This window comes from Bison bison, unplaced genomic scaffold (genome assembly GCF_000754665.1).
Source record: "Bison bison bison isolate TAMUID 2011002044 unplaced genomic scaffold, Bison_UMD1.0 scf7180017864160, whole genome shotgun sequence".
Taxonomy (NCBI): Eukaryota; Metazoa; Chordata; class Mammalia; order Artiodactyla; family Bovidae; genus Bison; species Bison bison.
Genome location: NW_011494732.1, coordinates 7,559,972 through 7,585,089, shown reverse-complemented (window position 1 = coordinate 7,585,089; position 25,118 = coordinate 7,559,972). Strand labels below are relative to the sequence as shown.

The following is a 25,118-nucleotide window of genomic DNA, read 5'->3' as shown; positions in this document are numbered from 1 at the left end:
AAACTCCAATACTTTGGACCTCATGTGAAGAGTTGACTCATTGGAAAAGACCCTGATGTTGGGAGGGATTGGGGGCAGGAGGAGAAGGGGACGACAGAGGATGAGATGGCTGGATGGCATCACCGACTCAGTGCACGCGAGTTTGGGTGAACTCTGGGAGTTGGTGATGGACAGGGAGGCCTGGAGTGCTGCGATTCATGGGGTTGCAAAGAGTTGGACACGACTGAGGGACTGAACTGAACTGAACTGAACTGAAAATCCTATATGACTACAACATTTGAGTATCTATCTTGCAAGGCTGGGAGGTAGGAAATCTCTTTTACAACTTGATGTATCAGAGAGAATGAATGAAGGTCTTGGCTCCTATAATTGAGGGACTGGACTCATAGCACTTCTAATACAAGTAGGCATTATTCTTTTTCTGTTCTTGGCAAGGAACACTGTTACCAAGGCACACTTACAGAATATCATCCAGCAGTTAGTTAATTTCAGAATAATCAATTGTTAGAGTTCAGATGAACATTTAAAAAATTGGTCTGGGGACTTCACTGGTAATCCAGTGGTTAAGACTCCATGCTCCCAATGCAGGGGGCATGGGTTTGATCCTTGGTTGGGGAAATAAGATCCTATATGGCAAAAAAAAAAAAAAGCCCAACTGGTCTGTACATAGGCATAGCCTGTGCCACTGATAAGCCAAAAAAAGAAAGAATTAATACCAGTCATCTCACAATACTTCTACAAAGAAAAGTACAAGAATATTTACAACCTCCCTACCATAGACTACACAAATTCTAAGCAATATTGCAGTCTGAATATTCTAAACGTGAACAATATTAACAAAAAATGCACATACTTTAAACTAGATTAAACTATACCTACCATGTCTGCAGAAGAATTGAATAACTACTTTGCACTTATCAGATCTGGTAAATATTTTGCACTTCTCCACATTTTTCTCTAGGGAATTCAGACATCTAAAGATGGGCAGAATTGACTGTAATGCAAACACATTAGAGAACAGCATATACTTAACATGGTTGCTTAATTACTTTTTAAAAATCTAACAAGAGTATTTATATTCTTTTTTTTTAATTTTATTTTTAAACTTTACAATATTGTATTGGTTTTGCCAAGTATCGAAATGAATCCGCCACATGTATACATGTGTTCCCCATCCTGAACCCTCCTCCCTCCCCATACTATCCCTCTGGGTCATCCCAGTGTACCAGCCCCAAGCATCCAGTATCGTGCATCGAACCTGGACTGGCGACTCGTTTCATATATGATATTATACGTATTTCAATGCCATTCTCCCAAATCATCACACCCTCTCCCTCTCCCACAGAGTCCAAAAGACTGTTCTATACATCAGTGTCTCTTTTGCTGTCTCGTATACAGGGTTATTGTTACCATCTTTCTAAATTCCATATATATGCGTTAGTATACTGTATTGGTGTTTTTCTTTCTGGCTTACTTCACTCTGTATAATAGGCTCCAGTTTCATCCACCTCATTAGAACTGATTCAAATGTATTCTTTTTAATGGCTGAGTAATACTCCATTGTGTATATGAACCATAGCTGTCTTATCCATTCATCTGCTGATGGACATGTAGGTTGCTTCCATGTCCTGGCTATTATAAACAGTGCTGCGATGAACATTGGGGTACACGTGTCTCTTTCAATTCTGGTTTCCTCATATTCTTAAATGAACAGACCTGTCTTGCACGTAATTTAAACCAAGTATTAAGAACAGGATAGGTGTTATACCCTATATATTGAGCATTTCTACAACACCAGAGGAAATCAGGCCCTCTTACACTTACCTTCATTCCCAATCTGCAATTTAAATTCAATATTATGTCAGTATCATTCATTTTCACTGAGGCTGACCATTGATAATGTTGAAAAAACACAGGAGAGAAGAGGACACATCCATATGCTGACCGACAAGAATTCACAGATCTTAAAGCAAGCTAGAAAAATAAAATAACAGCCATATAGGAAAAGAAATCAGCTTTCTTTAATGGTTAATTAAAAAAAAATTCTAATATGTTTAGCATATCATTGAAATGCATTCAAGTAAACTATGGGATGTTAACTGCAGTATATGGACCACATTATACGTATGAATGTGAGAGTTGGGACTGTGAAGAAGGCTGAGCGCTGAAGAATTGATGCTTTTGAACTGTGGTGTTGGAGAAGACTCTTGAGAGTCCCTTACACTGCAAGGAGATCCAACCAGTCCATTCTGAAGGAGATCAGCCCTGGGATTTCTTTGGAGGGAATGATGCTAAAGGTGAAACTCCAGTACTTTGGCCACCTCATGCGAAGAGTTGACTCATTGGAAAAGACTCTGGGAGGGATTGGGGGCAGGAGGAGAAGGGGATGACAGAGGATGAGATGGCTGGATGGCATCACTGACTCGATGGACATGAGTCTGAGTGAACTCTGGGAGTCGGTGATGGACAGGGAGGCCTGGTGTGCTGCGATTCATGGGGTCGCAAAGAGCTGGACACGACTGAGCGACTGAACTGAACTGACTGATACATATGAATTATAATATTGATATAATATGAACTGCATTATACAGTGTTTTTTAAAAAATTATTTATTTTTTTGGCTGTGCTGGGTCTTCACTGCTGCATGGGCTTTTCTCTAGTTGCGGCAAGCGGGGGCTACTCTCGAGCTGGGTCAAGTGGGGGCTACTCTCTAGTTGCAGTGCGTGGACTTCTTAATGTGGTGGCTTCTCTTGTTGCGGAGCATGGGCTGTAGGGAACATGGGCTTCAGCAGTTGTAGCATGTGGACTCAGCAGTTGTGGCCTCCGGGCCTCAGTGCACAGGCTCAATAGTTACAGCACAGGGGCTTAGCTGCTCCACCGCATTTGGGATCTTCCTGGGTCAGGGATCAAACTGGTGTTTCCTGCACTGGCAGGTGGATTTGTTTACCACTGAGCCGCCAGAGAAGCCCCTTTAGAATGTGTTTGTAATTTGCATATGTATACGCATATGTGTCCATATCTATACTACACCTATAGGTTTTAGGTCTAAAATCCTGCATGTTGAATTTGTATTTTTTGTTTGTTTTGGTAACAAGAACATATTTTTAATTGCAAAAATGTAAATGCTCACAGGTACCTTAACTTCAAAGTACAAAGTGATCAAAGGCAATAATACGAAAGGTAGTAAAAAGACTGCAACAAAATGGCAGTCTTAACTTTGTCTAAGGTAAGAAATTGTTAGTCAGTCAACCATTAATACTTCCACTTGGGAACGCAGGCCCCAAACTAGCAGATCTTCTGAGTTTTCAAGAGAAGCAAGAAATTCAGATTTTTATGTGGATTCTCTCAACTACTGTTAGAAAATTATTTCAATTTTTTAAAATTGGAGGATAACTGCATTACAATATCATATTAGTTTCTGCTGTATAACAATGTGAATCAGCTGTAAGTATACATATTCCCTTCCTTCTTGGCCTCCCTCCCACTCCCCCATCTCACTCCTCTAGGTCATCAGAGAGCACCAAATCGCACTCCCTATGTTATATTTCAATTTTTAAAAAAACAGTGCCGGCCCCACAAAACATTTCTGCAAATCATATCTAGCCTCTTGACCACCAGTTTGTGATTCTGGCTTAAATCAATTTTGTATGATTTTTTTAAGTTTACCATGCTCTAAATGTATTCAGATATGTAAAATACAGATCAACAGTGAAAGGGATAATTACAATTTCTGGATTTCCTAGTTAACATTCAATCTGGACTGGGATCTTTAAACATCATCTTTTGTCCTTACTTGATGGTCTATGAACTAAATTTCTTACTTACACCTTTTTCAGAGGGGTCTAGCCACAGCTCATCACTAACTCGCGAGAGAGCTTGGATTGCTTTCCCAAATACTATGGAGAAAAAGAAAGATGCTGTTTACATTCTTTCAAGCAATAAAAATAAACCATAGAACTACTTCAGCATTCACAGGACTTGAGATAAATTCACAAAGAACAGTGTTTTATAGACTAATGCTACAAACTGCTTTAAGAAATACAGTATAATGGCCTTGGCAAAATTCCAGACACATAATAAGTGCTCAATAAATTCACAGATTGGGTGTGTGAAATAATAAAATGCAACAAAATCCTTTCTTTCTAGATGTTAAAAATGTTGCATGGAACTACTGTGGTAAGCTAATTTCCATACTAAAGCATTTTTAAACTTGGTTTAAATGTATACCCCTTACTGCAAAAAAAAAAAGTGTGAAAACAGAGCATACAGAAAATGGTTCAAAGGGTTTTAATAACTTCACAGGTGGCAAAGTCAAAACAAGTTATAAGAGAGAAATTAGAGGCATTCAAGATATATCTCTGATGCTTGAGCATGGATCGTGCCAGATCTTGCCAGAAAACACAGTTAGATGCCCTGTCATAAAGAATAGCTAGACCTGGATGAAATACTAGTCTGATTTGGTATGACACTGTTAGTGTTCTTAAAAATTACGAATAAGTAAAAAATATATATATAGCAAACAGATATGGGATACTATGCTTCAATAAAAAAGGATGGCTATATCAATCCATGGAAAAGTAGAAAAAAAGGAAAAATAATTCTAGAATGTAAAGTCATATTATGCTTAAAAATCAGAGTTGGGAGCATCATACTATGATTGGTCCAGTGGTTAGGACTCTGCACTAAGATCCCACAAGCCACATGGCATGCTAATAAAGAGAGGGGGGAAGAAAAGAATCAGAGCTGGAGGTGCCGGCCTCAGGCTGAGAACATAGGATGACTAGGGAAAAAAAAGAAAGTGGCCCTTTTTTAACACTTCACATTCACCACTTTTTCCTGGAGCTAGCTAATGAAGACCTTTTGTTCATTCAGTTAATATTCACTGAGCCCCTAGCAGGTTCCAAGAGTATACGCCAAGGCAATGGGGGTATAGCAATGAACAAGGCAGGTTTACAGTTCCCACCCTCACAGTGCTTAGGTTCTGGAGAAAAAACAAAATTAAACAATCATACAAATTATCACTTACTGAGAACTAAGGTACACACTGCAAAAAAGAACTTTCTAGAACTCTGAAAACATGCAACAATGGGGATCTTTTTCTTTCCTTTCCTGTTCATTAATACTGGTCCATAGATGCCCTCAACACTGCGGGAGCCAGCTGCGACACAAGATGCCTTTCAACGATCATTTTCAGATTATGATCTGTAGAAAACCATTACTTTTCGAAACAGAGACTTTCTGGAGTAACTTACATGTTTAAAGTACCATTTATAATAAGGATTAGTTCTTTTACATTACCATTTGTTACTGAGCTCTTTACCCGCATTTCATTCCTACAACAAATACTATAATGAAGATGCTGTTATTATTCTCATTTCACAGATGAGGAAACTGAGCCCTGAAGGGATTCAATGGCTTGTCCCAGGTCATACTTTTAAAAATGGTAGAATTTGGAATAAAAACGAGGTTTATGCTTTTCTCATCGCTTTAAAATACTTTTAACTGTCCAAGCGTTATTTTTCCCAATTTCCCACACAGTCTTTCTCACCCGGAGTTTAAGGCCTACCCTTCCACTACCTGTCCCGGTGGTGCAACTTCATTTAATGGACATCTATGAATATAAATAATACGCATAAATAAAAGCAGATGAGCCTTCATTTGCACCTCAGAAGTTAAAAGGACCCTGGGTGAGTGGATGCTGGCTATGGCCAGGCCTTCTGTCCCTTAGGCATAAAGGCAAAGGTCAAGAAATGAGACGACGGTGGAAACGTCCCCACGCCCACAAACCCTAAGCTTTCCCTTTTTTACACAGGAAGGCAAGAAAGGCCTCTGCACCTTTCACCTGACTGCCGCTCATCACGCATTTCAGCATGGCTGCAATTCCTAAAAAGTAACGTCACATGGCACGCCTCAGAGCTAGGGCCCCAGATGTTGCCCGGATGTTGCCCGCGCTTCGAAACTTCGCGATTTTGCCCCCACCCCATTTGCCAAAAAACAACTTCGCTTTACGGCGGAGAAGGGCCCGCGCGGGCCTCCGTAGAACAGTCTCTTGCCGACCTCTCTTTTCATTGGTGTTGAACGAGGTGGGCGGGTCGCCGAGAAGTGTGAGGAAGAGAAGGCGGCGGCGATTGTGGTGACTGAGCGGAGCCCAGTGACAGGATGGTGAGTACCGCAGTTGCGACCACCGAGGCCTGCCTCTCGGCTGAGGTTCTGCGTTGTTGGGAGCCGCTGGGAGTCACTGGGCGAGGGCTTGGGTGATCCCGGAGGCCGTGACGGGCGCGACTGCGGCCTGGGCTGGTGCCTGGGGAAAGGCAAAGGAGGAAAGAGAGCGGCCACCTCTGGGTGCGGCCAGCCCGGGCCTTGCATCCCAACCCCAGGGGCCAGAGGACGTCCGAAGGCGGAAAGGGCCACTCTCAGCTGCTGCTTCTGTCACGAGACCCGCACGCCCGAGCCGGGGAAGGAGGCTTTGGGCCTGTGCCTTGAGAATCCCCGAGAAAGGAGCCACGGGATCCCCTCCGTTTCCAGACGTTTCCTAGCTCTTTTCCCGCAAAAAGTACCTCCCGCTGCTTGGTAACCCACTGGTTACCACCCCCATGTGGCGAAAACTGGCTTCTCGGATGCAAAACGGGAAGAAGCGAGTAGAATTCTCTACCCATTTTAATTTGCTGTCTGGGGAAAGGGGATAATAAGTCTCCTTTCTCCCTTGAAATAACGTGAGCTGCCATTGAAATGTGGCGGTGTACCCTCAAAGGACTGGATTTGGCTTTTAGAATTGCTGGAACTACTTGCTTCTTCAGGAGACTGCGACCCTTTAGAGTAGAATTCCTTAGTGGTTTTCGAACTGATTTTGTGAGTACGTATGTTCTTCTAGTTAAAGGGCCATTATTGGCGGTCAAGAGGAGTTTGGGAAGCTTTACCTCATTGTCCATCGGATTGCCCCGGACCGGCCCATCACCCCCATACCCCCAATAAGTCGGTACCCCTAAGACCTTCCTACGTGAAAACTTGGGAGCTGCTGCTGGAGAGGCCTAATAGCTGTAATCAGATTTTCAAAGTGCCCTTGATTTTCTGAAAAGTTAAGAACGGTTTGAAAAGGAGCTCTGATGATCTTGGTTTTTGTTGATAAAAAGGGACTCCTCTCTGTGATGAACATCCAGTGCATTTTTAAGATAAATCATGATTCTATAACAAGCAACCTTTAAGGTGCCTTATAAACGTGACATTCGTGGTCTGTGGTTCTTTAGTTCTTTGTATATGTTAGAGACTAATCTCACGATTTTTGCTTCTAAACAGACTCCAGATTAGAGTAGTCCAGTTAGCATTAATTTTGAGACATCTTATCGCAGGGAGAAGATGAAATTTCCTGACATGATTTAAGTATTCATGTTTCTGAGGTTTTTTTAGGTAGATTTTCAGGGTAGTTGTACTGAAGTATCACTTTTCATGTGAAATAGAACTGGGCAAGGTTTAGAGCATTGATGGATTCTTTTACAATTAAAAGCATTTTATTTGGTAAAGAGACTAAAAATGTTTAATACTCAGCAGTATCCAGAGTCTGTGGGTGACAAATTTAGGTGTGGGGAAAAGTCCAGTTTTAGCTGGAGGAGGGTGTTTGCTTCTATCATCCAGTATCTGGTGACTTGATGATGTATTCATAGTGCTGTGTTAGATCTTCTGTACAAAATAATGACCTAGCTGCAGCATAATTTTCCAACTACTAGAATTTTAAACATGAGAATTAAAATCAATGTATTTAAAGAATAATTAAGCCTAAAGAATCCAGAAAATGTTAGCTTTCATTTAAGCTTATCGTTGGTGAATTTTCCAAATTGTTTTGTAAAATTCTAAACAGAACAACAAAACAAAAGGGATAGGCGTCAAAGTGGAGAGTGAGATTAAGAAAATTAGAAAAGATTGTAAATGTGTGTGTGTGTGGTATTTAATAGTACAGCAAATGGTTCTTTTGGTATTGTTTTGAGCAAAGCTGATTTTTAACATTTTCTTTCATAACACTCAGAAATCATTAACAATTGTTTGCTTATTCATTTGATGAGTTTTTTGTTCTTTTTTGGTTTGTTTCTTTTCGTTGCTTTCTTTTAACATTGGTCATGTTTCACCCTTTTTTTTTTCATTCCCCTGTCTGCAATCAACTTCTTCATTCCACTAAGGCTGGGCACAGAGTAAGTTTCTTCTCTTAGCTCCTACTAACAGTGGTGGTGGGGTGGCTGATTACTGGGATTTCACCCTTTTACAGTCTATCAAATAGCAAGTAACCAAATTTTCTGTGCTTTGATTAGATTGGTTCTTTATTTGAATTTAACAAGACTGCCATTTCCAGAATCTTTTGCCATCTTAAAAGACTCTATGTAATCTATGTCTAACCTGCACTGTCAAAGTGTGGAATTTGGGCAAAGACGCTGCTCAAAGTATGACATTTGTTATGTGATACTTTTCCCCATATAACTTCATTAGCTGCAGGAAACCAGAGTCCTAGTAAGGATCCTTATTAATCTGAGATAATTTCTTTGTGGCCTTTCATTGTTACATCTTTAAACTGCTAATAGTGTAGGTACACTTGGGCATAATCTACAGTACATTATATGATTCAGGTTATTGATCATTATAAAGTATCACATTTTATGAATGTTCGTTCAGCCACACTCAGGTTGAACAGCTCATTCATGATTAGTCCCAAACATTTTCAACCTGTTACAGTCATATACCCTTAATTTATGAGTTTGAGGTTCTTTTTTTTCCTTTTAATATAGAAATTTGTTTTTTTACCTTTTTCTTAAATGCCAGCTTCCCACATTAACTATGCACTTCAATCCATATCTGAAGGGATCCCCCTCTAAAGATGAAGATTGTTCTATCTGCAGGTACTTTTGTATTGATTACCACTGAGGGTGGAAGCTATGTGGTGGTTTTTAGTTCTATAGATGTTTTGTCCACTGAGATCTGGATTGAAACAATATAAGTCATTGAGCAAATACCAGCTGAAACTACTCTTTGTAAAGAAGCTTATTTAATAATTTCTTTTAAAGTGCACAGGTTTTGTTACCTTGTGTTACTTTGGTTACTGTATGTTCTGTTGACATTTCCTTTTGTTTGTGATCATTTTGATACTTGTTGCAAGATGAATCAAGCTTATTGTGGTAATAATTTTAACTTTACACCTTTCGATTAATTTTAATTTACAAAGTCTGTGGTGGCCAAACTTTTCTGTTTATCGTGTTTAAGACAGTTAATATTTTCTTTGGTAACATCAAGGAATAGTCATACCTTCTTTGAAACCAGTCAAAGGGCTTCTACATTTATGGATGGGACGTCTGTGTGGGAAGACATCCTGTTGTAGAAAGAAGGTGCCTATACTGTCTATGGCCATACCACCCTGATCTCATCTGAAGGTGCTTATACTAATCCACGTGGAGAAATTGATTCTGTTGCCCTCCCTTTGGAGGGCAGATAACTATTTTTATATGACCTTTTTGACAATATTCTGTTAAATGATGTATACATGTCGAATCTTGAAATTTTAAAATTAAAAATTCACAGAATTGAGGTTTTTTAAATTCTTTTGTATTTATGTGCAGAATTTGTTTTTATCATCTGAGATTGTGTTCCAACTCTAAACCACCTCCTGCTGAATTATCATTTATTTGGTTGATCTTCCTTTCTTTTTTTAATGCTCTAATGTACATGAAAATTGTGATTTGTCATTTTAAGTTTGGGAACTAAACTGAGGATATATAGGCAGTTTAATCCAGACAAAAATATGACAGGATTTCTAACAATGAAAGAAAGAGAGGATAGCAAAGATTACAATTCAAAAGCACGTTTGTCCTACTGAAACTCTTTGAGGCATAGGCTGTTTTTATTTTTCTGTAATGTATAGTTAATATTTTAAGTAACAAATACTGTAAATTTTGGCTACTCTTCCTCCAAATAGTTGTCAACATAGTAAATTATAGAATTAACTTTTTTCTCTATCATAATTTTAACCATTCTTTTTATTAATGTCCCTGGAATCAATATGTTTTACATTTAAAACTGCAGAAATATGAATTACCATATCAGATTCCATAGGGCTCAGTAGTGTATTTTTCATTTTTCAGTTTTTTTATGGAGTTTAATTTTATAGGTCTCTAAATGAATTACTTTAGAAAGCTTGGTTTTATTCTCAGTAAGTAGAATGGTTACTTGTATTGTGTGCACACCTATTTATGACCAAAATAAACTAAGATTGATTTAGAATCACATGTATTGTTAAAATGTTCATGATAGGAACTGTGTGAATAAGTTCTGCTCTTTGGGGTTCTGAAGTCTCTGATTAATTTAAAAGAGGAGTTATGGGAGGAGAATATCTTATTTTGAAATCATGTTTAACATTACACCTTTTCTCACCTTGACACTTTAAAGTTGGTGTTGGTATTAGGAGACCTGCACATCCCACATCGGTGCAACAGTTTGCCAGCTAAGTTCAAAAAGCTGCTGGTGCCAGGGAAGATTCAGCACATTCTCTGCACTGGAAACCTTTGCACCAAAGAGAGTTATGACTATCTCAAGACTCTGGCTGGCGATGTCCATATTGTGAGAGGAGACTTCGATGAGGTGATGTACTTCACTTTGCCTTCCCAAATACTTCCTTTTTCTTTTTTTTTTTTTTCTGTTGAGTTGACTATATATTCATGAAATATTTCCTTTTCTTGATTCTTATATATGCATAAGCTTTATTTTTTAGACCAGAGTTGCTCAACTGTTAAGGTCTTTTTTTTTTCCCTAGTGTTCCAGTGAAAAAGTATGCAGAGTTTGAAAATGGCTGATTTTAGACTGCTTATTAAACATTACATACTTGTTCTAACTGAATTGATAACGGTTTTGTTACTATTTTTTGTAGTGTTATCATTTAGAATGCAAAGGTTTTGTTAGGAATTTAACTGCCACCACCTCCGCTACCCATTCTAGGCCACCATATCACTTTACTGTGTCCAACTTCCTGATTCTACCTCCGTAGTTTGATTGCTTCCTCCATAGTTTGTTCTCCAAGTAGCAGCCAGAGTGACCTTTTATAGGTGAAGTAAGATCACATCACTTCTCTGCTAAAAATCCTACCATGGTTCCCAGTCTCAAGGGTTAACTATAAAGAGGCATGAAGGAGTTGTGAGGAGCGGGTAGACTGTTTTGTATCTTGATTGTGGCAGCACCACTATATGTATTTGTCAAAACTCCTTGAGTTGTATACCAGAAAGAGTAATTTTCCTGTATGGAAGTTATATCTCCATAAATCTTGCCTTAGAGAAAAAATAAGGAGTTCTAAAGTTCCAACTTTGCCTATTAATTAATACTGAGATTTTAGGCAAGCTATATCCTCTTAGTTCCCTACTATGTAAATAAGATTGGAATAGATGATTTTTAAGACCCCTGCCAGTGTTAACACTGTATGATCAAGCTTAGTAAACTTGACTCTAGTGTGAAATTTTTATTTTGTATTTCTGGAAATAGAAGATTTTTCATAAATTATTTAACTTCACTGGTGCTCCTGTTTTTGCAATTAAGTTTGAATAAACTAGAGTTGGCATGAAGGTAGGATGAGAGTTGAGGGTGATGAAATAGGAAAGGGCAGACATCTTGTCAACAGAGTATAGGTTTGGATTATTAAAAATATATTAGGAGTTCTGTTTGTGATATGCTAGTTTCAGCAGCAAGAATTAAATTTTTTTTTGCTTCTAATTTGATAATAAATTCACCAACCCTGGAGCCATATTTCCAGGGTTTAGATCTTGGCTTAAACAGTTAATCAACTGTGACCTTAGGCAAGCTATGTTAACCTCTCTGTGCCTTATTTTCCTCATCCATAAAGTGGAGGTCAAAATGAAACCTACCTCTCAGGGTTGTTTGTAAGTATTACATAGGTTGACATTTATAACCTCTTAGAAGAGTGCCTGGTTCATACTAAGTGCTACGTAAGTGTTAACTATCATTACTATTCTAAGCCATTAACTATTAAAGCCTGGGATGTAATTTCAACACATCCTAGCTTACAGGTCATATTCCTTGGATTCTTAGAGGAAACACAAATTTGGGGGAATTACTCTGTAAAGAACTCATAGTCTATAAAAATAAACTCAATAAAGAGATTGTGTGATAAATTCCAGTTCTCCTGAAGGAAGTTATGTTTTGAGCAGTTACAGCCTTAGATTGCGAAGAAATCAGATATTGAACAGATTTGTTGGTTGTGGAGCACTGTTTCAAAACACCCATATGAGATTTAATATTTAAAAGTTATTTATAAACATCAGTATCTCTAAAATATTTTTTATGTCTATTTCGTATTTTAGAATCTGAATTATCCAGAGCAGAAAGTTGTGACTGTTGGGCAGTTCAAAATTGGTTTGATCCATGGACATCAAGTTATTCCATGGGGAGATATGGCCAGCCTAGCCCTATTGCAGAGGCAGTTTGATGTGGACATTCTTATTTCAGGACATACACATAAATTTGAAGCATTTGAGCATGAAAATAAATTCTACATTAATCCAGGTTCTGCCACTGGAGCATATAATGCCTTGGAAACGTGAGTAGTATGCAATTTTGGGGTTTTATAAAGTTAATAATTGAACATGTGACATTTCGTAAAAGATAAATGTGATTATTTAAATTACAGCCTCTGTGGCAGTATTCTATTGGTGATTATCTTTAATATGTCTAACAACCAGATTTCTCCTTGAATCCCAATTGTCATCCTAAGTTGAAATTTATAATGCTATGGCTTTTTAATACAAAACAATGACATTATTTATATTTTCTTCCAGAAACATTATTCCTTCATTTGTGTTGATGGATATCCAGGCTTCTACAGTTGTCACGTATGTGTATCAGCTAATTGGAGATGATGTGAAAGTAGAACGAATTGAATACAAAAAATCTTAAAGCCAGGCCTGTCCTGTTGATTTTTCTGCTGGGCTTTTTTTTTTTTTTTTCCATTCCCCTGTTCAACTCAAGTAATTAAACATTTAAGAGCCACAAAATTGTATCACTTTTATAATATTTTGCAGTAAAATATATCATCTTCTGTTAATACAGTGTTGGAGCTTCTTGTAAACTGTAAGATTATATTTAGTTTAAGTGTATGATTTCTATGAAAAAATGTTTACCACACAGTAAATGGTCACACGTTAAGAAAAATTTATCCTTGTAAATATCTTCATAGTTGATATTTGGAACTTTATTACCAAAGTAGTGCATGAAGAGGAAGAACCTAGACTTTCTTGTATACATTTTTCTCTTCTCCAGTAATAAACAGTTACCTTTCATTTATACTTTGTTGGTTAAACTGTGTTTTAATTTTTAAAAATCATGAAAATAAGAGGCCAAATGAAACTGCAGACAAGTGTTACAGTGATAAGGTAGATGACTTTTCAGAGCTCATGCCTTAACAACTGTTCTAGATCATAATGTTGGACTCAGGTTTTATTTTCTAAATAGTATTTGACATAGTAAATCCAGTGATTTTTCAGACTGTGTTAAATGCCCTGTTCTTTTAAGTTTAAACAAAATTTTGCAAACATTAATGTTTAATTCAGGAAGATACATGCACCCCAGTGTTCATAGCAGTATTATTTACAATTGCTAAGATATGGAAAGAACCTAAGGATTCATCAACAGATGAATGGATGACGATGTGGTGAATATTACTCGCCATTAAAAAGTGAAATTTTGCCATTTGCAGCAACATGGATAGACTTGGAGGGTATTATGCTAAATAAAGTCAGGGAAAGACAGATTACTGTAGATATCACTTGTTGTGGAGTCTAAAAACTAAACTAGTGAATATAACAAAAAGGAAACATGGATATAGAGAACAAACTAGTGGTTACAGGGGGAGAGGCAAGATAGGAATAAGGGGATCAAGAGGTACAAACTTAAAATATAAATAAATAAGCTACAAGGATATATTGTATAACATAGGGAATATAGCCAATATTTTATAACTATAAATGGAGTATAACCTTTAAAAATTGTGCATCACTATGTTGTATACCTAAAACTTACATAATATTGTATATCAACTATACCTCAAAAAATTAAAAAAAAAAATTTTTTTTAAACACTGATGTTTAGAAGGCAAGAACACTATAGAGTGAAACACCCAGGACCTATCTCCTTTAGGATGGACTGGTTGGATCTCCTTGCAGTCCAAGGGACTCTCAAGAGTCTTCTCCAACACCACAGTTCAAAAGCATCAATTCTTTGGCGCTCAGCTTTCTTCACAGTCCAACTCTCACATCCATACATGACTACTGGAAAAACCACAGCCTTGACTAGACAGATTTTTGTTGGCAAAGAAATGTTTCTGCTTTTCAATATGCTATCTAGGTTGGTCATAACTTTTCTTCCAAGGATTGATATTTCTAAGTTCAAGAAGTTAATACTTATTGAGCACCTTCTCTACAAGGCAGGGTATTATCTCTATCAAAGGCTGTTCTATATCAGCATATTCAGAGTTTTCCTCAGCCTGAAGGAAATACTTCTAGGATATTCTAATGTTGCTATTTTAGGACTTGTAAACAGAATTATACAATGCATTTGTCAGCTTTAAAGAAAATTCAGATTTTAGGTGACAGTAAATTTTAATTGTATCTAGGAATACAAGCATGTATTACACATAAATTTTATTACATAAATATCAGTAGTGCATGAAAGTACATCATACTTTTTATATTGTGGTAAAAGTTTCTGAACAAACTAAAATTACTTGAATAACAATACTGTCTGTCCTAAATGTAGAGAGAGGACACAATTCACAATCCCTTCCCCCACCTTTGGCACATCATCAATACTCAGGTTGTCAAGTTAACATCAGATGTTCTCCCTGTTCTTCAATTGACATTGATTGCATACACTTATTTAGTAAATCTTCTTCCTTTTTTTCTTCATTCATGTATGATTCAGAATCATTTGCAGAAACTGAAGGGAAAATAAGAATCTATAATGTCTGTTTTGGAAATAAAGTATTTCATCCTGAAAATTGAGATTTGTATTTAAGAACAAGCTTCAAAATGACCTACCTTACTAATAAGCGTTTGCCATAAACTTCCTGTAATTTTCAAAATTTCATGACTTCACCCTCCCCCTAAATATCTCACTTTTTAAAAGTAAGTTGCCTAATACTGTATTCAAATCAGGTTATATTATAGCAAATTCTTTGCTACTAAGTCCTGTTTTCCCATTGCTTTGCAAAAATCTTTTCACTGGGGGAAGTTATAGTTTTAGTATTCTCCATTCCTTAAGTTTCTTCTTGTTTCTTTTCTCTTGGCACCACAGGGACTTTTCCTCTGTCCGTGGTTTCCTTCAGGTGTTCTTTTTGGAACCATACTTAGGTTCTACCCTGCCCTTTCCCTCATTTCTTGGGTAGGCATAGTTATGTTATTTACAGCAGAGCTGGGCAGTGCTGTCACACAGCAGTGGGATAGGGGTTCAGAAGGCCTAACTTCCCTACTTCCTACCCACTTCCCTCCTACTGTGGTAGTAACTAGGTAACTGTTTAACTTCCACTTAATCCTTTCCACTTAATCGTTTCCACTTTATCAATTCTGAGAAATACTTCTGAGCATTCAGTCTTCCTTCCTCTTTTGCCTTTTTCATTTTGTCATACTTGGGGTAGAAGGATCCTTTAAGCCAGTCCTTCCTAAATGATTTATCTGAGTAGCTCTGCAAAATTTTGCTAATAATAATTGGTTTGCTTCCTCTGGTTTGTTGAATATTTAACAAAATGGAATAGGTGATATAGCCCTTTGTTAACTATTTGACTCATACAAAATTTGCTATTAGGGTATTTCCCTGGTGGTTCAGTGGTTAAGACTGCTTCCACTGCAGGGGGCACAGATTTGATCCCTGGTCAGGGAACTAAGATCTCATGCTGCACAAGTAGCCAAAAGTTTTCAATGCTATCTGTCAGAAAATTACACTATCTCATAAAAGAACTGCTGTGGCATGAAAAGGTCATGTTTATGGCTCTGAGTTCTGACAAATTTCATTGTTAAGTCTCTGGCCTTCACTATAATATCTTTACTTAGAAATACACTGAATGTTAACTTCCCTGACATGTTCTTTTATGTGGAAACAGAAATCGATTTCATGTTTTGTTTGGAGCAATGTAAGCAAATCACACTTCAAAATTTTTAATGTCTTTTCTAATAGAAATGGAGCTATATTGGGTTTAATATTTTCAAAGCATAACATTTTTAAAAACATATATTAAAAATTCCACATTTACCTGATTGCATGAACGGTCTGCCTGGTTTTCTAAAAATCTTCAGTGATTTACATCTTGTTTTAGATGCATATCCAGTTTTTAAACTGTAAGAAAGAGAAGCATCTTAATTGGAACTAGCAAAGTGCACAGTTGTCTAGTATATGTGGAAGACCATACAAATTTTTATTAAGCTGCCGGCATCACCAAAGAGACTCTCTTAGCCCCTGAATTCTCACATGACTTATTAACCCTGAGATGCAAAGCTATCAGTTGTAGCATAGGTTGAATAATCAGGCATCTTAATCTCTGTTTTCCTTTTTGGTTTATAGTATTCCCCTGTGCAGAAGCCACCGTATACTACTCCTTTTGGAAGAGTTTGTATTATTTTGAATTTAAGTGGGAATCATTTAAAAGGGCTCTAGCTGATAGAAATTTTTACAATTCCACAAAATTCTAAAAGCAGTAGCAGGACTTGTGGCAGAGTGGCTAAGAATCTGCCTGCCAATGCAGGGGACGTGGATCCGATCCCTGGTCCAGGAAGATTCCACAAGCCACAACTACTGAGCCCACCCTCTTCAGCCCCTGAGCCACAACTACGGGAGCCGGCCTGCTGCATCTGCTGAAGCCTGTGCACCAAGGGTCTGTGCTCAACAAGAGAAACCACCTCAGTGAGAAGCCAGTGCACTTCATCAAAGAGTAGCCCCCGCTCGCTGCAGCTGGAGAAAAGTCCATGCAAAGCAACAAAGACCCAGTGCAGCCAAAAATAAATAAATAAAATTACATATATATATATATATATAAAATTAGCATATCCCAGTTAGCTCAATAAAGAGGCCATAAGATAGCACTTTTTTGTGCCTTTGTCCAACCTATTCTGAACTTAAAGCGAACTTACAAGGAGCATGAGATATAACATCATTTAGCTACCCTTCAAGTAAAGTTGGGGGTACATTTTGTCTCTGAAACAAAAGGAAACAGACCCTTCTTTGTTTCTCACTGGTCGCCAAAGCGAATGTTGTATCATCTCAGGTGCAGATGCAGCTGCAGTGTTAGGAGGCCCCAAGTGCTCTCTCTCCAGCTGGTGTCGCCATGTAGTACAGGGGTAATGCTGCTTCTGTGAGTAACGAGAACTGAGGTGGCCCCTGTGATGAGTGAGGACACCTGTACACAAATCACCTGTGTTAGAATGCTCTCTTGTTTCTTGTGAGAACTATTGAGAAACTACCTGGAGGTACACCTGCCTGGTTTTTGGGAGCTGCGCTGGATCACATGCATGTAGTGCCTCTTCATTAAAGTCCTCAGATAGTTTGCATTATAGATCTTAGCAACGCTACACAGGTAGCGCTTCTCGACTAAGGTGAGGTCTGGATGCTAAAAGACAAAAGATGTATAGCTGCATTGTAGAACAGAGGTTGGCAATATTCCATATCTGAAAGGATGAAATGTTCAGGAGTGTCGTACCATCTGTACATTTTACTTATGCAAATTCAACTATATTAATCTGGCTCAAAAATTACCAATTTGCACACCTCTTTAATAACCCTAATTTACATTGCTATAGAGAGATTAGTTCTGGCAGCTATGATCTTTAATAGGTAATACAGATCAACAGTCATGAAATACTTGTTGCCATTTTCTTGCTTGCTTTTAATTTTAGAGTCCTTGAGCAAAATCTTTACGAGGTTGGGTTTCTATCTCTAGAGTGGAACTTTCCTCAGACATCTTTGTGCTTGGGGCACTAAGCTTCCAGAGTGAAGATGTACATTAAAGCCAAAGTATCACAAAGCATGAAAATATTCCTATGAAAGGGAATCTATAATGATAAAATTCTTGCATTGATTCTTGAGTTTACCCAGCAGATATTTATGGACTCCTCCCTGGTGGCTCAGACAGTAAAGCGTCTGCCTGCAATGCGGGAGACCCGGGTTCCATCGCTGGGTTGGGAAGATCCCCTGGAGAAGGAAATAGCAACCCACTCCAGTACTCTTGCCTGGAAAATCCCATGGACAGAAGAGCCTGGTAGGTTACGGTCCATGGGTTGCAGAGTCGGACACGACTGAGCGACTTCACTAAGACAGTGTGCTGGGTATACTTGTGTTCTACAGTGCTTTACTCTCTGAACTAGATTCAATAAAAAGTTCAACTCTGAATACAAAGACTATTAGCATTTAAATAAAATATTGGTACTTAGTTAGCATACCTTTAGAAAGGAAGGCTCTGTCATTGACTTAGGGGTGTGAACTGTTTGAGGCATTTTCCACAACTCTTGCAGCTTGGCTCTAGGCGAGTTCACTTTGTGTCCATCTTTGATTCTGTCTGTAGGCAAGGACATTATAATGTGACTCTTATGAGCAAAGATTGGGTTTAACAATTACTAAGATCTATCTGTTTACATGTGTCAGTGATTATTCTGGAGTACTAGTTTTAGTCAAACTGTTAAATTTGAAGAGACTTTATGATTGCCATGTGGTTTTATTTATTTATTTATTTTTTGCCATGTGGTTTTAGAGCACACAAAAAATCAAAGACATTTATAAATATTTACTATATATAATCATTACATCTGGACAAAATTATTTTGAACTCAGCTGAGATGCAAAGGACTGATGCTAAAGCTGAAACTCCAGTACTTTGGCCACCTCATGCGAAGAGTTGACTCATTGGAAAAGACTCTGATGCTGGGAGGGATTGGGGGCAGGAGGAGAAGGGGACAACAGAGGATGAGAAGGCTGGATGGCATCACTGACTCGATGGACGTGAGTCTGAGTGAACTCCGGGAGTTGGTGATGGACAGGGAGGCCTGGCATGCTTCGATTCATGGGGTCGCAGAGTCGGACACGACTGAGCGACTGAACTGAATTGAGATGCAAACTGTTGACAGTATACTTCTTTAGTTCATTGTATGTCAGACCACACTAAACAGGAATATACATGCAGGACTTGTGCTTTTAAAAGATTTTCAAAAATATTTTATCATTCATTTGACTTCAGGATGTAGTTTCAAAATTTTATATTAGATGCAACATAGAATAACACACATTTTGTCCCTTTAATAAGGCAGTGTTAAAATGAAGAGCTTTGTAGAAATTAATTAAAACTTATTTTTACATAATTTCAGTTATTTCATTGTTTCAAATATGGATGTGAGTACATTAAAGTAATTGCCTTTAATAAAAATAAAAGTTGAGATGTTTTTGCAGAAGAATGGAAAGTAGTTTTTAGCCTCACATATGTTAAGATAACTCAGGATTACTAGCAGTTTGGGGAAAAACAGTGCCTGGCAAAGTTTAATCAGAAAATAACTTTTTTACATTCCGATCCTCCCCATACACTTCCTCTCTCCAAGCAACCACTGATGCATTTTCTATCACTATAGCTTAATTTCTTGAGTTTGTTATAAATGGAAATATACAGTATATATTCTGGTTTTGTCTGACTTCTTTCGCTCAACATAATTATTTTGAGATCTATTTATGTAATGTGTAACAATAGATAGTGCCTTTTTATTCTTGGGTTTTATTCCATTGCATGTATATACCAGAATTTGATTATCCATCCACTTCTTGATGGAAATCTGGGTTGTTTCCAGTTTGGGGCTATTACAAACAAAGCTGGCAGAACAAATTCCAAGTTAAAAATCTGTACGAGGTAAACTAAATAAGCACAGTTTTGTTTCCGTTATTATTGATAACAAAGCCACTGTAATTTTACATATTAAACCTTAAATTTAATTACTTCTTCAAGATTTTGGGAAATTGGATGGTTAGTGCAGATAACTAAGAACTACATTTGCATACTAAAGGACTAGCTGATTTACCAACAAATATAAAATCATCCAGAAATTACATTATTATGATCCTTAAAACATAATTTGGAATCTGTAATAATAAAATGAACACCAATTCAACATACTGAAAGTTTATTTTTTAAGCCTTTTCATATCATAAGTGTGGAGTAATTATCTAAGAATATATTTTGTGTGTCCTTGTTAACAGTTCTGAGGTGCATATTAGAACTGGACTAAAATTTAATTCCTCAGAAGCTTAGCATTTCTTTACAGAAAATGAAATCTTTAAAAACAATAGTTAAACACAACAAACAACCCAGCTGAAAATGGGCTATGGACTTAGACTTTAGATGTCTTCAAAGAAGATATACCCGTGGTTAATGAACACATGAACAGATGTTCACTATCACTAATCATTAGGGAAACGCAATCAAAATCACAATGGGATATCACTTCATATCCATAAGTATGGAAGTGAGAGAAAGTGAAAGTGAAGTCGCTCAGTGGTGTCCAACTCTTTTTGACCCCATGGACTGTAGCCTGCCAGGCTCCTCCATCCATGGGATTCTCAGGCAAGAATACTGGAGTGGGTTGCCATTTCCTTCTCATCAAAAAATGAAAACAAGTGTTAGCTAGGATGTGGAGAAACTGGACCTCTGTGTGTTGCTGCTGGGAATACAAACTGGTGCAGCTGCTGAGGAAACAGTAATGGCAGTTCCTCAAAAAATAAAACAGAATTGCCATGTGATTCAGCAATTCCATTTTAAAACAACCACATGTATATATAATAAAGTTATGTGGATATATGCATACACACACAAATATGTGTGTTTTTCCTAGGTAACTGTAAGGACTATAAATTTTCCAATAAAAAGCAAAGTGAATTCAAGTTTTATACATCATTTGAATTGAAATTGCTCACCCACAAAAAGTTAGTGAGAGGTCTTTGGGGGCCTGTCTTAACCTCTTACCTCCAGCAGCTATATCCTTAATGTCAAGTAAGAGGAAAACAACAGCACTGAAAAATATTTTATGTTCTTTGAAGTTGTACAATTGAGAATTTTTTCCTTCAATCTTTGTATTAATATTAATATAAACCCCAGGTTATGTTCTGTCCTTTCAACCAACATCAGTTATAAACAGTTCTTTTCAGATTCACTGCAATTTTGAAGTACTCTTTTGATGTGCGGTATTTTATTTGGGTGCTCCGGGTCTTAGTTGCAGCATATGTGATCTAGTTCTTTGCCCAGAGATCAAACTTGGGCCCCCTGAACTGAGAGCACAGAGTCCTAGCCACTGAACCACCAGGGAAGTCCCTGATGTGAGATATCTTAGCAGGAGACAGAACCTGCTGGATTGTTCTCTGAAAATCTTAAAAACTGAGTTTACCAAAGATGCTAATAAAGACTTTTAAAAATTCCATTGTGTTAGTATTTATAGCAAAATTTATTTCTCTTAGCCATATTATTGATGCGTATTATCTGCTTTATATACTCTACTCACCAGTACCTTTGGAATTCTGGTAATAAGAATGTCCAGCTGACCTAAGAAAAAAAGGATGTATATAATATGTAACAATTGACAGTTGTATAAACATTAAATAAAGTATTTTAAATGAAAAATACGGACAGTATTACATATGCTTTTTACTCTCCATTTCCATCAGATATAATGTCTTGCAAAGCCTTCTCCTATAATTCTGGTTATATCCTAATGACTCCAGGCTTTTTCAAAGTGAATTATCAGAGATTTTTACCATACTATATATAAAGTATTTACTTTAAGCCAGATTTGGCCTTAATTTTACAGCCTCAGAATCTAATTCCTACACTGAGCTCAATGAAGTAATTGGGCTTCTGTGCTATCCATGGTATTTTCTTCCTTTATTCTTAATAAAATTATTATATGTAATTTAAGGTGAACTGGAACTAAGTTGGTCTAGAATGTTTGTACAGTTCATTTTTTCGGTTCTCAAATTAAGACAAAACACTCCCCTTTTCCTCTTCCTACAATTTTTTCAATGTCCAAGAATTCATTGATGCTCTGATATACTAGGATCCAGAACTTTGCTAAACACTCTGAAGAGCAGAAAAGAGGAACATAGCACCATCCCATCTTTAGAAGTCATCAATGCACCAAACACATAAATATATTTTTAAAGATGGCCATGGGTGCAGCAGGAGCCATGACTATGGGCTTGAGAGGAACATCCGGCAGTTCTCACTTTAAGGGAATAACTGATGCAAGGGATGAGGTACTGCCTCCAACAGCAATTTCACCAACTATCTTCAGCGTCCAGGAAATAATAGTAAAAACCCAATGGCAGAAACCATTACAATATTGTAAAGTAATTGTTCTTCAATTAAAAATTAAAATACAAAAGTTTCCACTAAGCAGTTAAAAAAAAAAAGTAAAAACCTGCTCAAAAGGGTTTATGAAAAAGGAACTATTGAGTGAAGAAAATGCCAAATTCAAGGTGCCTCTAAAACTTGTCTCATTACAGATTTTGAATCTCAATTTGACATAAAGATGACTAATGTCACACAGGGAAATGATTTGTTGACTTGGAAGCGCTCCTTTGAGCGTCTATTCCCTTGGTGCCTCCCTAACCCCCCACGCCCAGCCTGCCAACCCCTTTTTGTAGAAATACAGTGGCCAGACGGCAAACGTTCAAGCAGATTTCGCAGCGCCCCCTGGGGCACAAGAAGCACCCAGACGACCGTCGCAGTCACTGCGTTTAGTCAGTCATTGCACCAACCCTTGTCCTCAGCTTTCCTCAGAAGCCCGTCCCCTAAACTGAGTCGGCCACAACAAAGGTTCTCCCTTCCTCTCACTTCAGTACACTAGGGACCAGTCCACAGGAGCAGCCAGCTCCCACCCCCTCGTCTACCCCGGGATCACGACCAAGGGCTGACGGCCATCCTCCCAAAACCCTCAGGGCCCCGCAGCCTCACCCGCCGCCGCCACCCTCGGCCCTGGCCACTGCAGGCGGCTCTGCGGAAGAACTGCATTCCGTCCAGTCGGACACTGGACCCTGGTTGGGCATCTCCTCTCGGGTGCCCTGACCGCGAGCTCTCTGCGAGAGACGCTTTCCCCTCTCCCCTCCCCTGTCAGCACGCGTGCGTCAGGCCGGGAGATATTGGGGGTGAAGATGCAGACGCCGGATTCTAGCCCCCTCCGATGAAGTCCGGACACTGCCCGAATAGCTTCGGAGAAGCGGGGAGGGCAGACCCAAGATCCTGGAATTAAGTTGGGGGAGGGGTGGGAGTTCATTAGTTGATTGCGCGTTTGTTCATTTGCGTCTTTTTGTAAAAGGGATGCGTCGCAGAAAGGAAGTATACTTTCCCTCTAAAACGAAAGGTGCCTTTCACCTCAGTATCCAGACCCTCTGCAAATTTGCAAATCTTGAGGGTCACCATATAAGTCAAACAGCAGTACACAAACCAGGGACCGAAGCACCTCGCTGAGGGATGAGGAGCGTTGTCGGTTGTCCGTTATTACCAAGGCAACCAGACCTTGCCAGAATCCCAACGGTTGATTTCCGCCAACTACTTCTGCGCACGCGCAAAATATCCCGGGCCTTTTGGCAAAACGCGTTTCTCTTGGGATTTGGCCTTCAGGACGCTCCGTAGTCGGAGGCGTGGCAGAACAGAAGATGCCAAGGAAGTTGGGTTGCGATTGGTTTCTACTTCGTGTTCCCGGAACTTAGTGGGCGTAGCGCGAAGGCTGAAGGGAGCGTGGTGATCAGATTCTAAGTCTGTGCGACTGGAGGCGTCAGGAACTGGGGGAGCTACCATGCCTCGGTACGCTCAGCTGGTTATGGGCCCCGCCGGCAGCGGGAAGGTGAGGATTTGGCAGGCGAAGGAGGGAAATGTCGGAGTTTGTGGGAGGTAGGGAGGTTCGGGTCCTGAGGGAAGGGCTGGCGGTTGTATTGGGGACCCTGAGACCTGGGCAGCTCGCTTCTGCAGCCTGGGCTTCACTGTCCTTTTTGTTGTTCTTTTGAAAGGAAATTAGTGATAGTTGCTAGTTTTTATTGCATAATTAAGCCCAAGATACTGCGCTTAAACTTATTTCCACAACAACCCCGTGAGTTAAGTCCTGTTATCCTACTTTGCCGGTAAGGAAAATGAGACTTAAGTTTTTGCTCAAGATCGCACAGCTAGTAAGTGACGGCTGGAATTTGAATCCAGTTTTGTGTAACTCCAGAATCTGCCCGTGTCTTTAACCCGGGAGGTTAATTTAAGGTGGGGTCTCGTTAATCACTGTTTCTCAGAACTTGAGGTGTGGACTTGCGGTGTACTTAGGAAATACATGGGCCTGACATTAATGAACATTGAATCGTATATTAAGAAAGCTGCTCCCTTTTCAGTTTTCTTTCAGTTTGCATTGAGATGAAATCATCAGTTTGGTGCTAGTGTGTCTTCAGTTCAGTTCAGTTGCTCAGTCATGTCCGACTCTTCGCGATCCCATGAACCGCAGCACGCCAGGCCTTCCTGTCCATCACCAACTCCCGGAGTCCGCCCAAACCCATGTCCATCGAGTCGGTGATGCCATCCAGCCATCTCATCCTCTGTCGTCCCTTTCTCCTCCGGCCCTCAATCTTTCCCAGCATCAGGGTCTTTTCAAATGAGTTAGCTCTCCTCATCAGGTGGCCAAATTATTGGAGTTTCAGCTGCAACATCCGGAGAAGGCAATGGCACCCCACTCCAGTACTCTTGCCTGGAAAATCCCATGGACGGAGGAGCCTGGTGGGCTGCAGTCCATGGGGTCACTAAAAGTCGGACACGACTGAGCGACTTCACTTTCACTTTTCACTTGCATGAATTGGAGAAGGAAATGGCAACCCACTCCAGTGTTCTTGGCTGGAGAATCCCAGGGACGGGGGAGCCTGGTGGGCTGCCGTCTATGGGGTCGCACAGAGTCGGACAGGACTGAAGCGACTTAGCAACAGCAGCAGCAGCTTCAACATCAGTCCCTCCAATGAACACCCAGGACTGGTCTCCTTTAGGATGGACTGGTTGGATCCTGTTGCAGTCCCAGGGACTCTCAAGAGTCTTCTCCAACACCACAGTTCAA

General features: G+C 39.1%; 4 protein-coding genes across 9 annotated transcripts in view; 2 read left to right on the top strand and 2 right to left on the bottom strand.

Moving 5' to 3' along the window:
- RAD9B (RAD9 homolog B (S. pombe)) overlaps positions 1 to 5,986 on the bottom strand; it is a 29,449-nt gene extending 23,463 nt beyond the window's left edge. The window contains exons 1-4 of the mRNA XM_010841366.1: positions 5,836 to 5,986; positions 3,826 to 3,896; positions 1,825 to 1,974; positions 880 to 994 (exon numbers count right to left, since the gene is read on the bottom strand). Coding sequence (XP_010839668.1) covers positions 880 to 994; positions 1,825 to 1,974; positions 3,826 to 3,896; positions 5,836 to 5,872 — 373 coding nt within the window. The 5' untranslated portion in view covers positions 5,873 to 5,986. The remainder of the gene's footprint in view (positions 1 to 879; positions 995 to 1,824; positions 1,975 to 3,825; positions 3,897 to 5,835) is intronic.
- A 91-nt stretch (positions 5,987 to 6,077) lies between these two features.
- VPS29 (vacuolar protein sorting 29 homolog (S. cerevisiae)) lies at positions 6,078 to 13,319 on the top strand. 3 transcript variants are annotated; one of them, XM_010841368.1, is made up of 5 exons: positions 6,081 to 6,162; positions 8,169 to 8,180; positions 10,420 to 10,611; positions 12,339 to 12,574; positions 12,813 to 13,319. In XM_010841368.1, exons 1-5 carry the CDS (start codon positions 6,160 to 6,162, stop codon positions 12,928 to 12,930), a joined length of 561 nt encoding a protein of 186 aa, XP_010839670.1. In that variant the 5' UTR covers positions 6,081 to 6,159; the 3' UTR covers positions 12,931 to 13,319. The 3 variants fall into 3 exon arrangements, with proteins under 3 accessions (XP_010839671.1, XP_010839670.1, XP_010839672.1); XM_010841370.1 differs by lacking the exon at positions 6,081 to 6,162 and adding an exon at positions 6,169 to 6,816; XM_010841369.1 differs by lacking the exon at positions 8,169 to 8,180 and having other exon boundaries at positions 6,078 to 6,162.
- A 1,039-nt stretch (positions 13,320 to 14,358) lies between these two features.
- Positions 14,359 to 23,351, bottom strand: FAM216A (family with sequence similarity 216, member A). Of its 2 annotated transcripts, none has more exons than XM_010841361.1 (7): positions 22,997 to 23,351; positions 21,546 to 21,586; positions 18,456 to 18,571; positions 17,497 to 17,626; positions 17,236 to 17,416; positions 16,277 to 16,359; positions 14,359 to 14,967 (listed from the first exon to the last, which is right to left on the bottom strand). In XM_010841361.1, exons 1-7 carry the CDS (start codon positions 23,086 to 23,088, stop codon positions 14,849 to 14,851), a joined length of 762 nt encoding a protein of 253 aa, XP_010839663.1. In that variant the 5' UTR covers positions 23,089 to 23,351; the 3' UTR covers positions 14,359 to 14,848. The 2 variants fall into 2 exon arrangements, with proteins under 2 accessions (XP_010839663.1, XP_010839664.1); XM_010841362.1 differs by having other exon boundaries at positions 14,617 to 14,967; positions 21,552 to 21,586.
- A 396-nt stretch (positions 23,352 to 23,747) lies between these two features.
- The window catches only part of GPN3 (GPN-loop GTPase 3), a 22,137-nt gene continuing 20,766 nt past the window's right edge, over positions 23,748 to 25,118 (top strand). For 2 of the 3 annotated variants that reach the window (XM_010841364.1, XM_010841363.1), the window contains exon 1: positions 23,748 to 23,885. In XM_010841364.1, coding sequence (XP_010839666.1) covers positions 23,838 to 23,885 — 48 coding nt within the window. In that variant the 5' untranslated portion in view covers positions 23,748 to 23,837. The remainder of the gene's footprint in view (positions 23,886 to 25,118) is intronic. The other variant, XM_010841365.1, reaches the window with a different exon arrangement.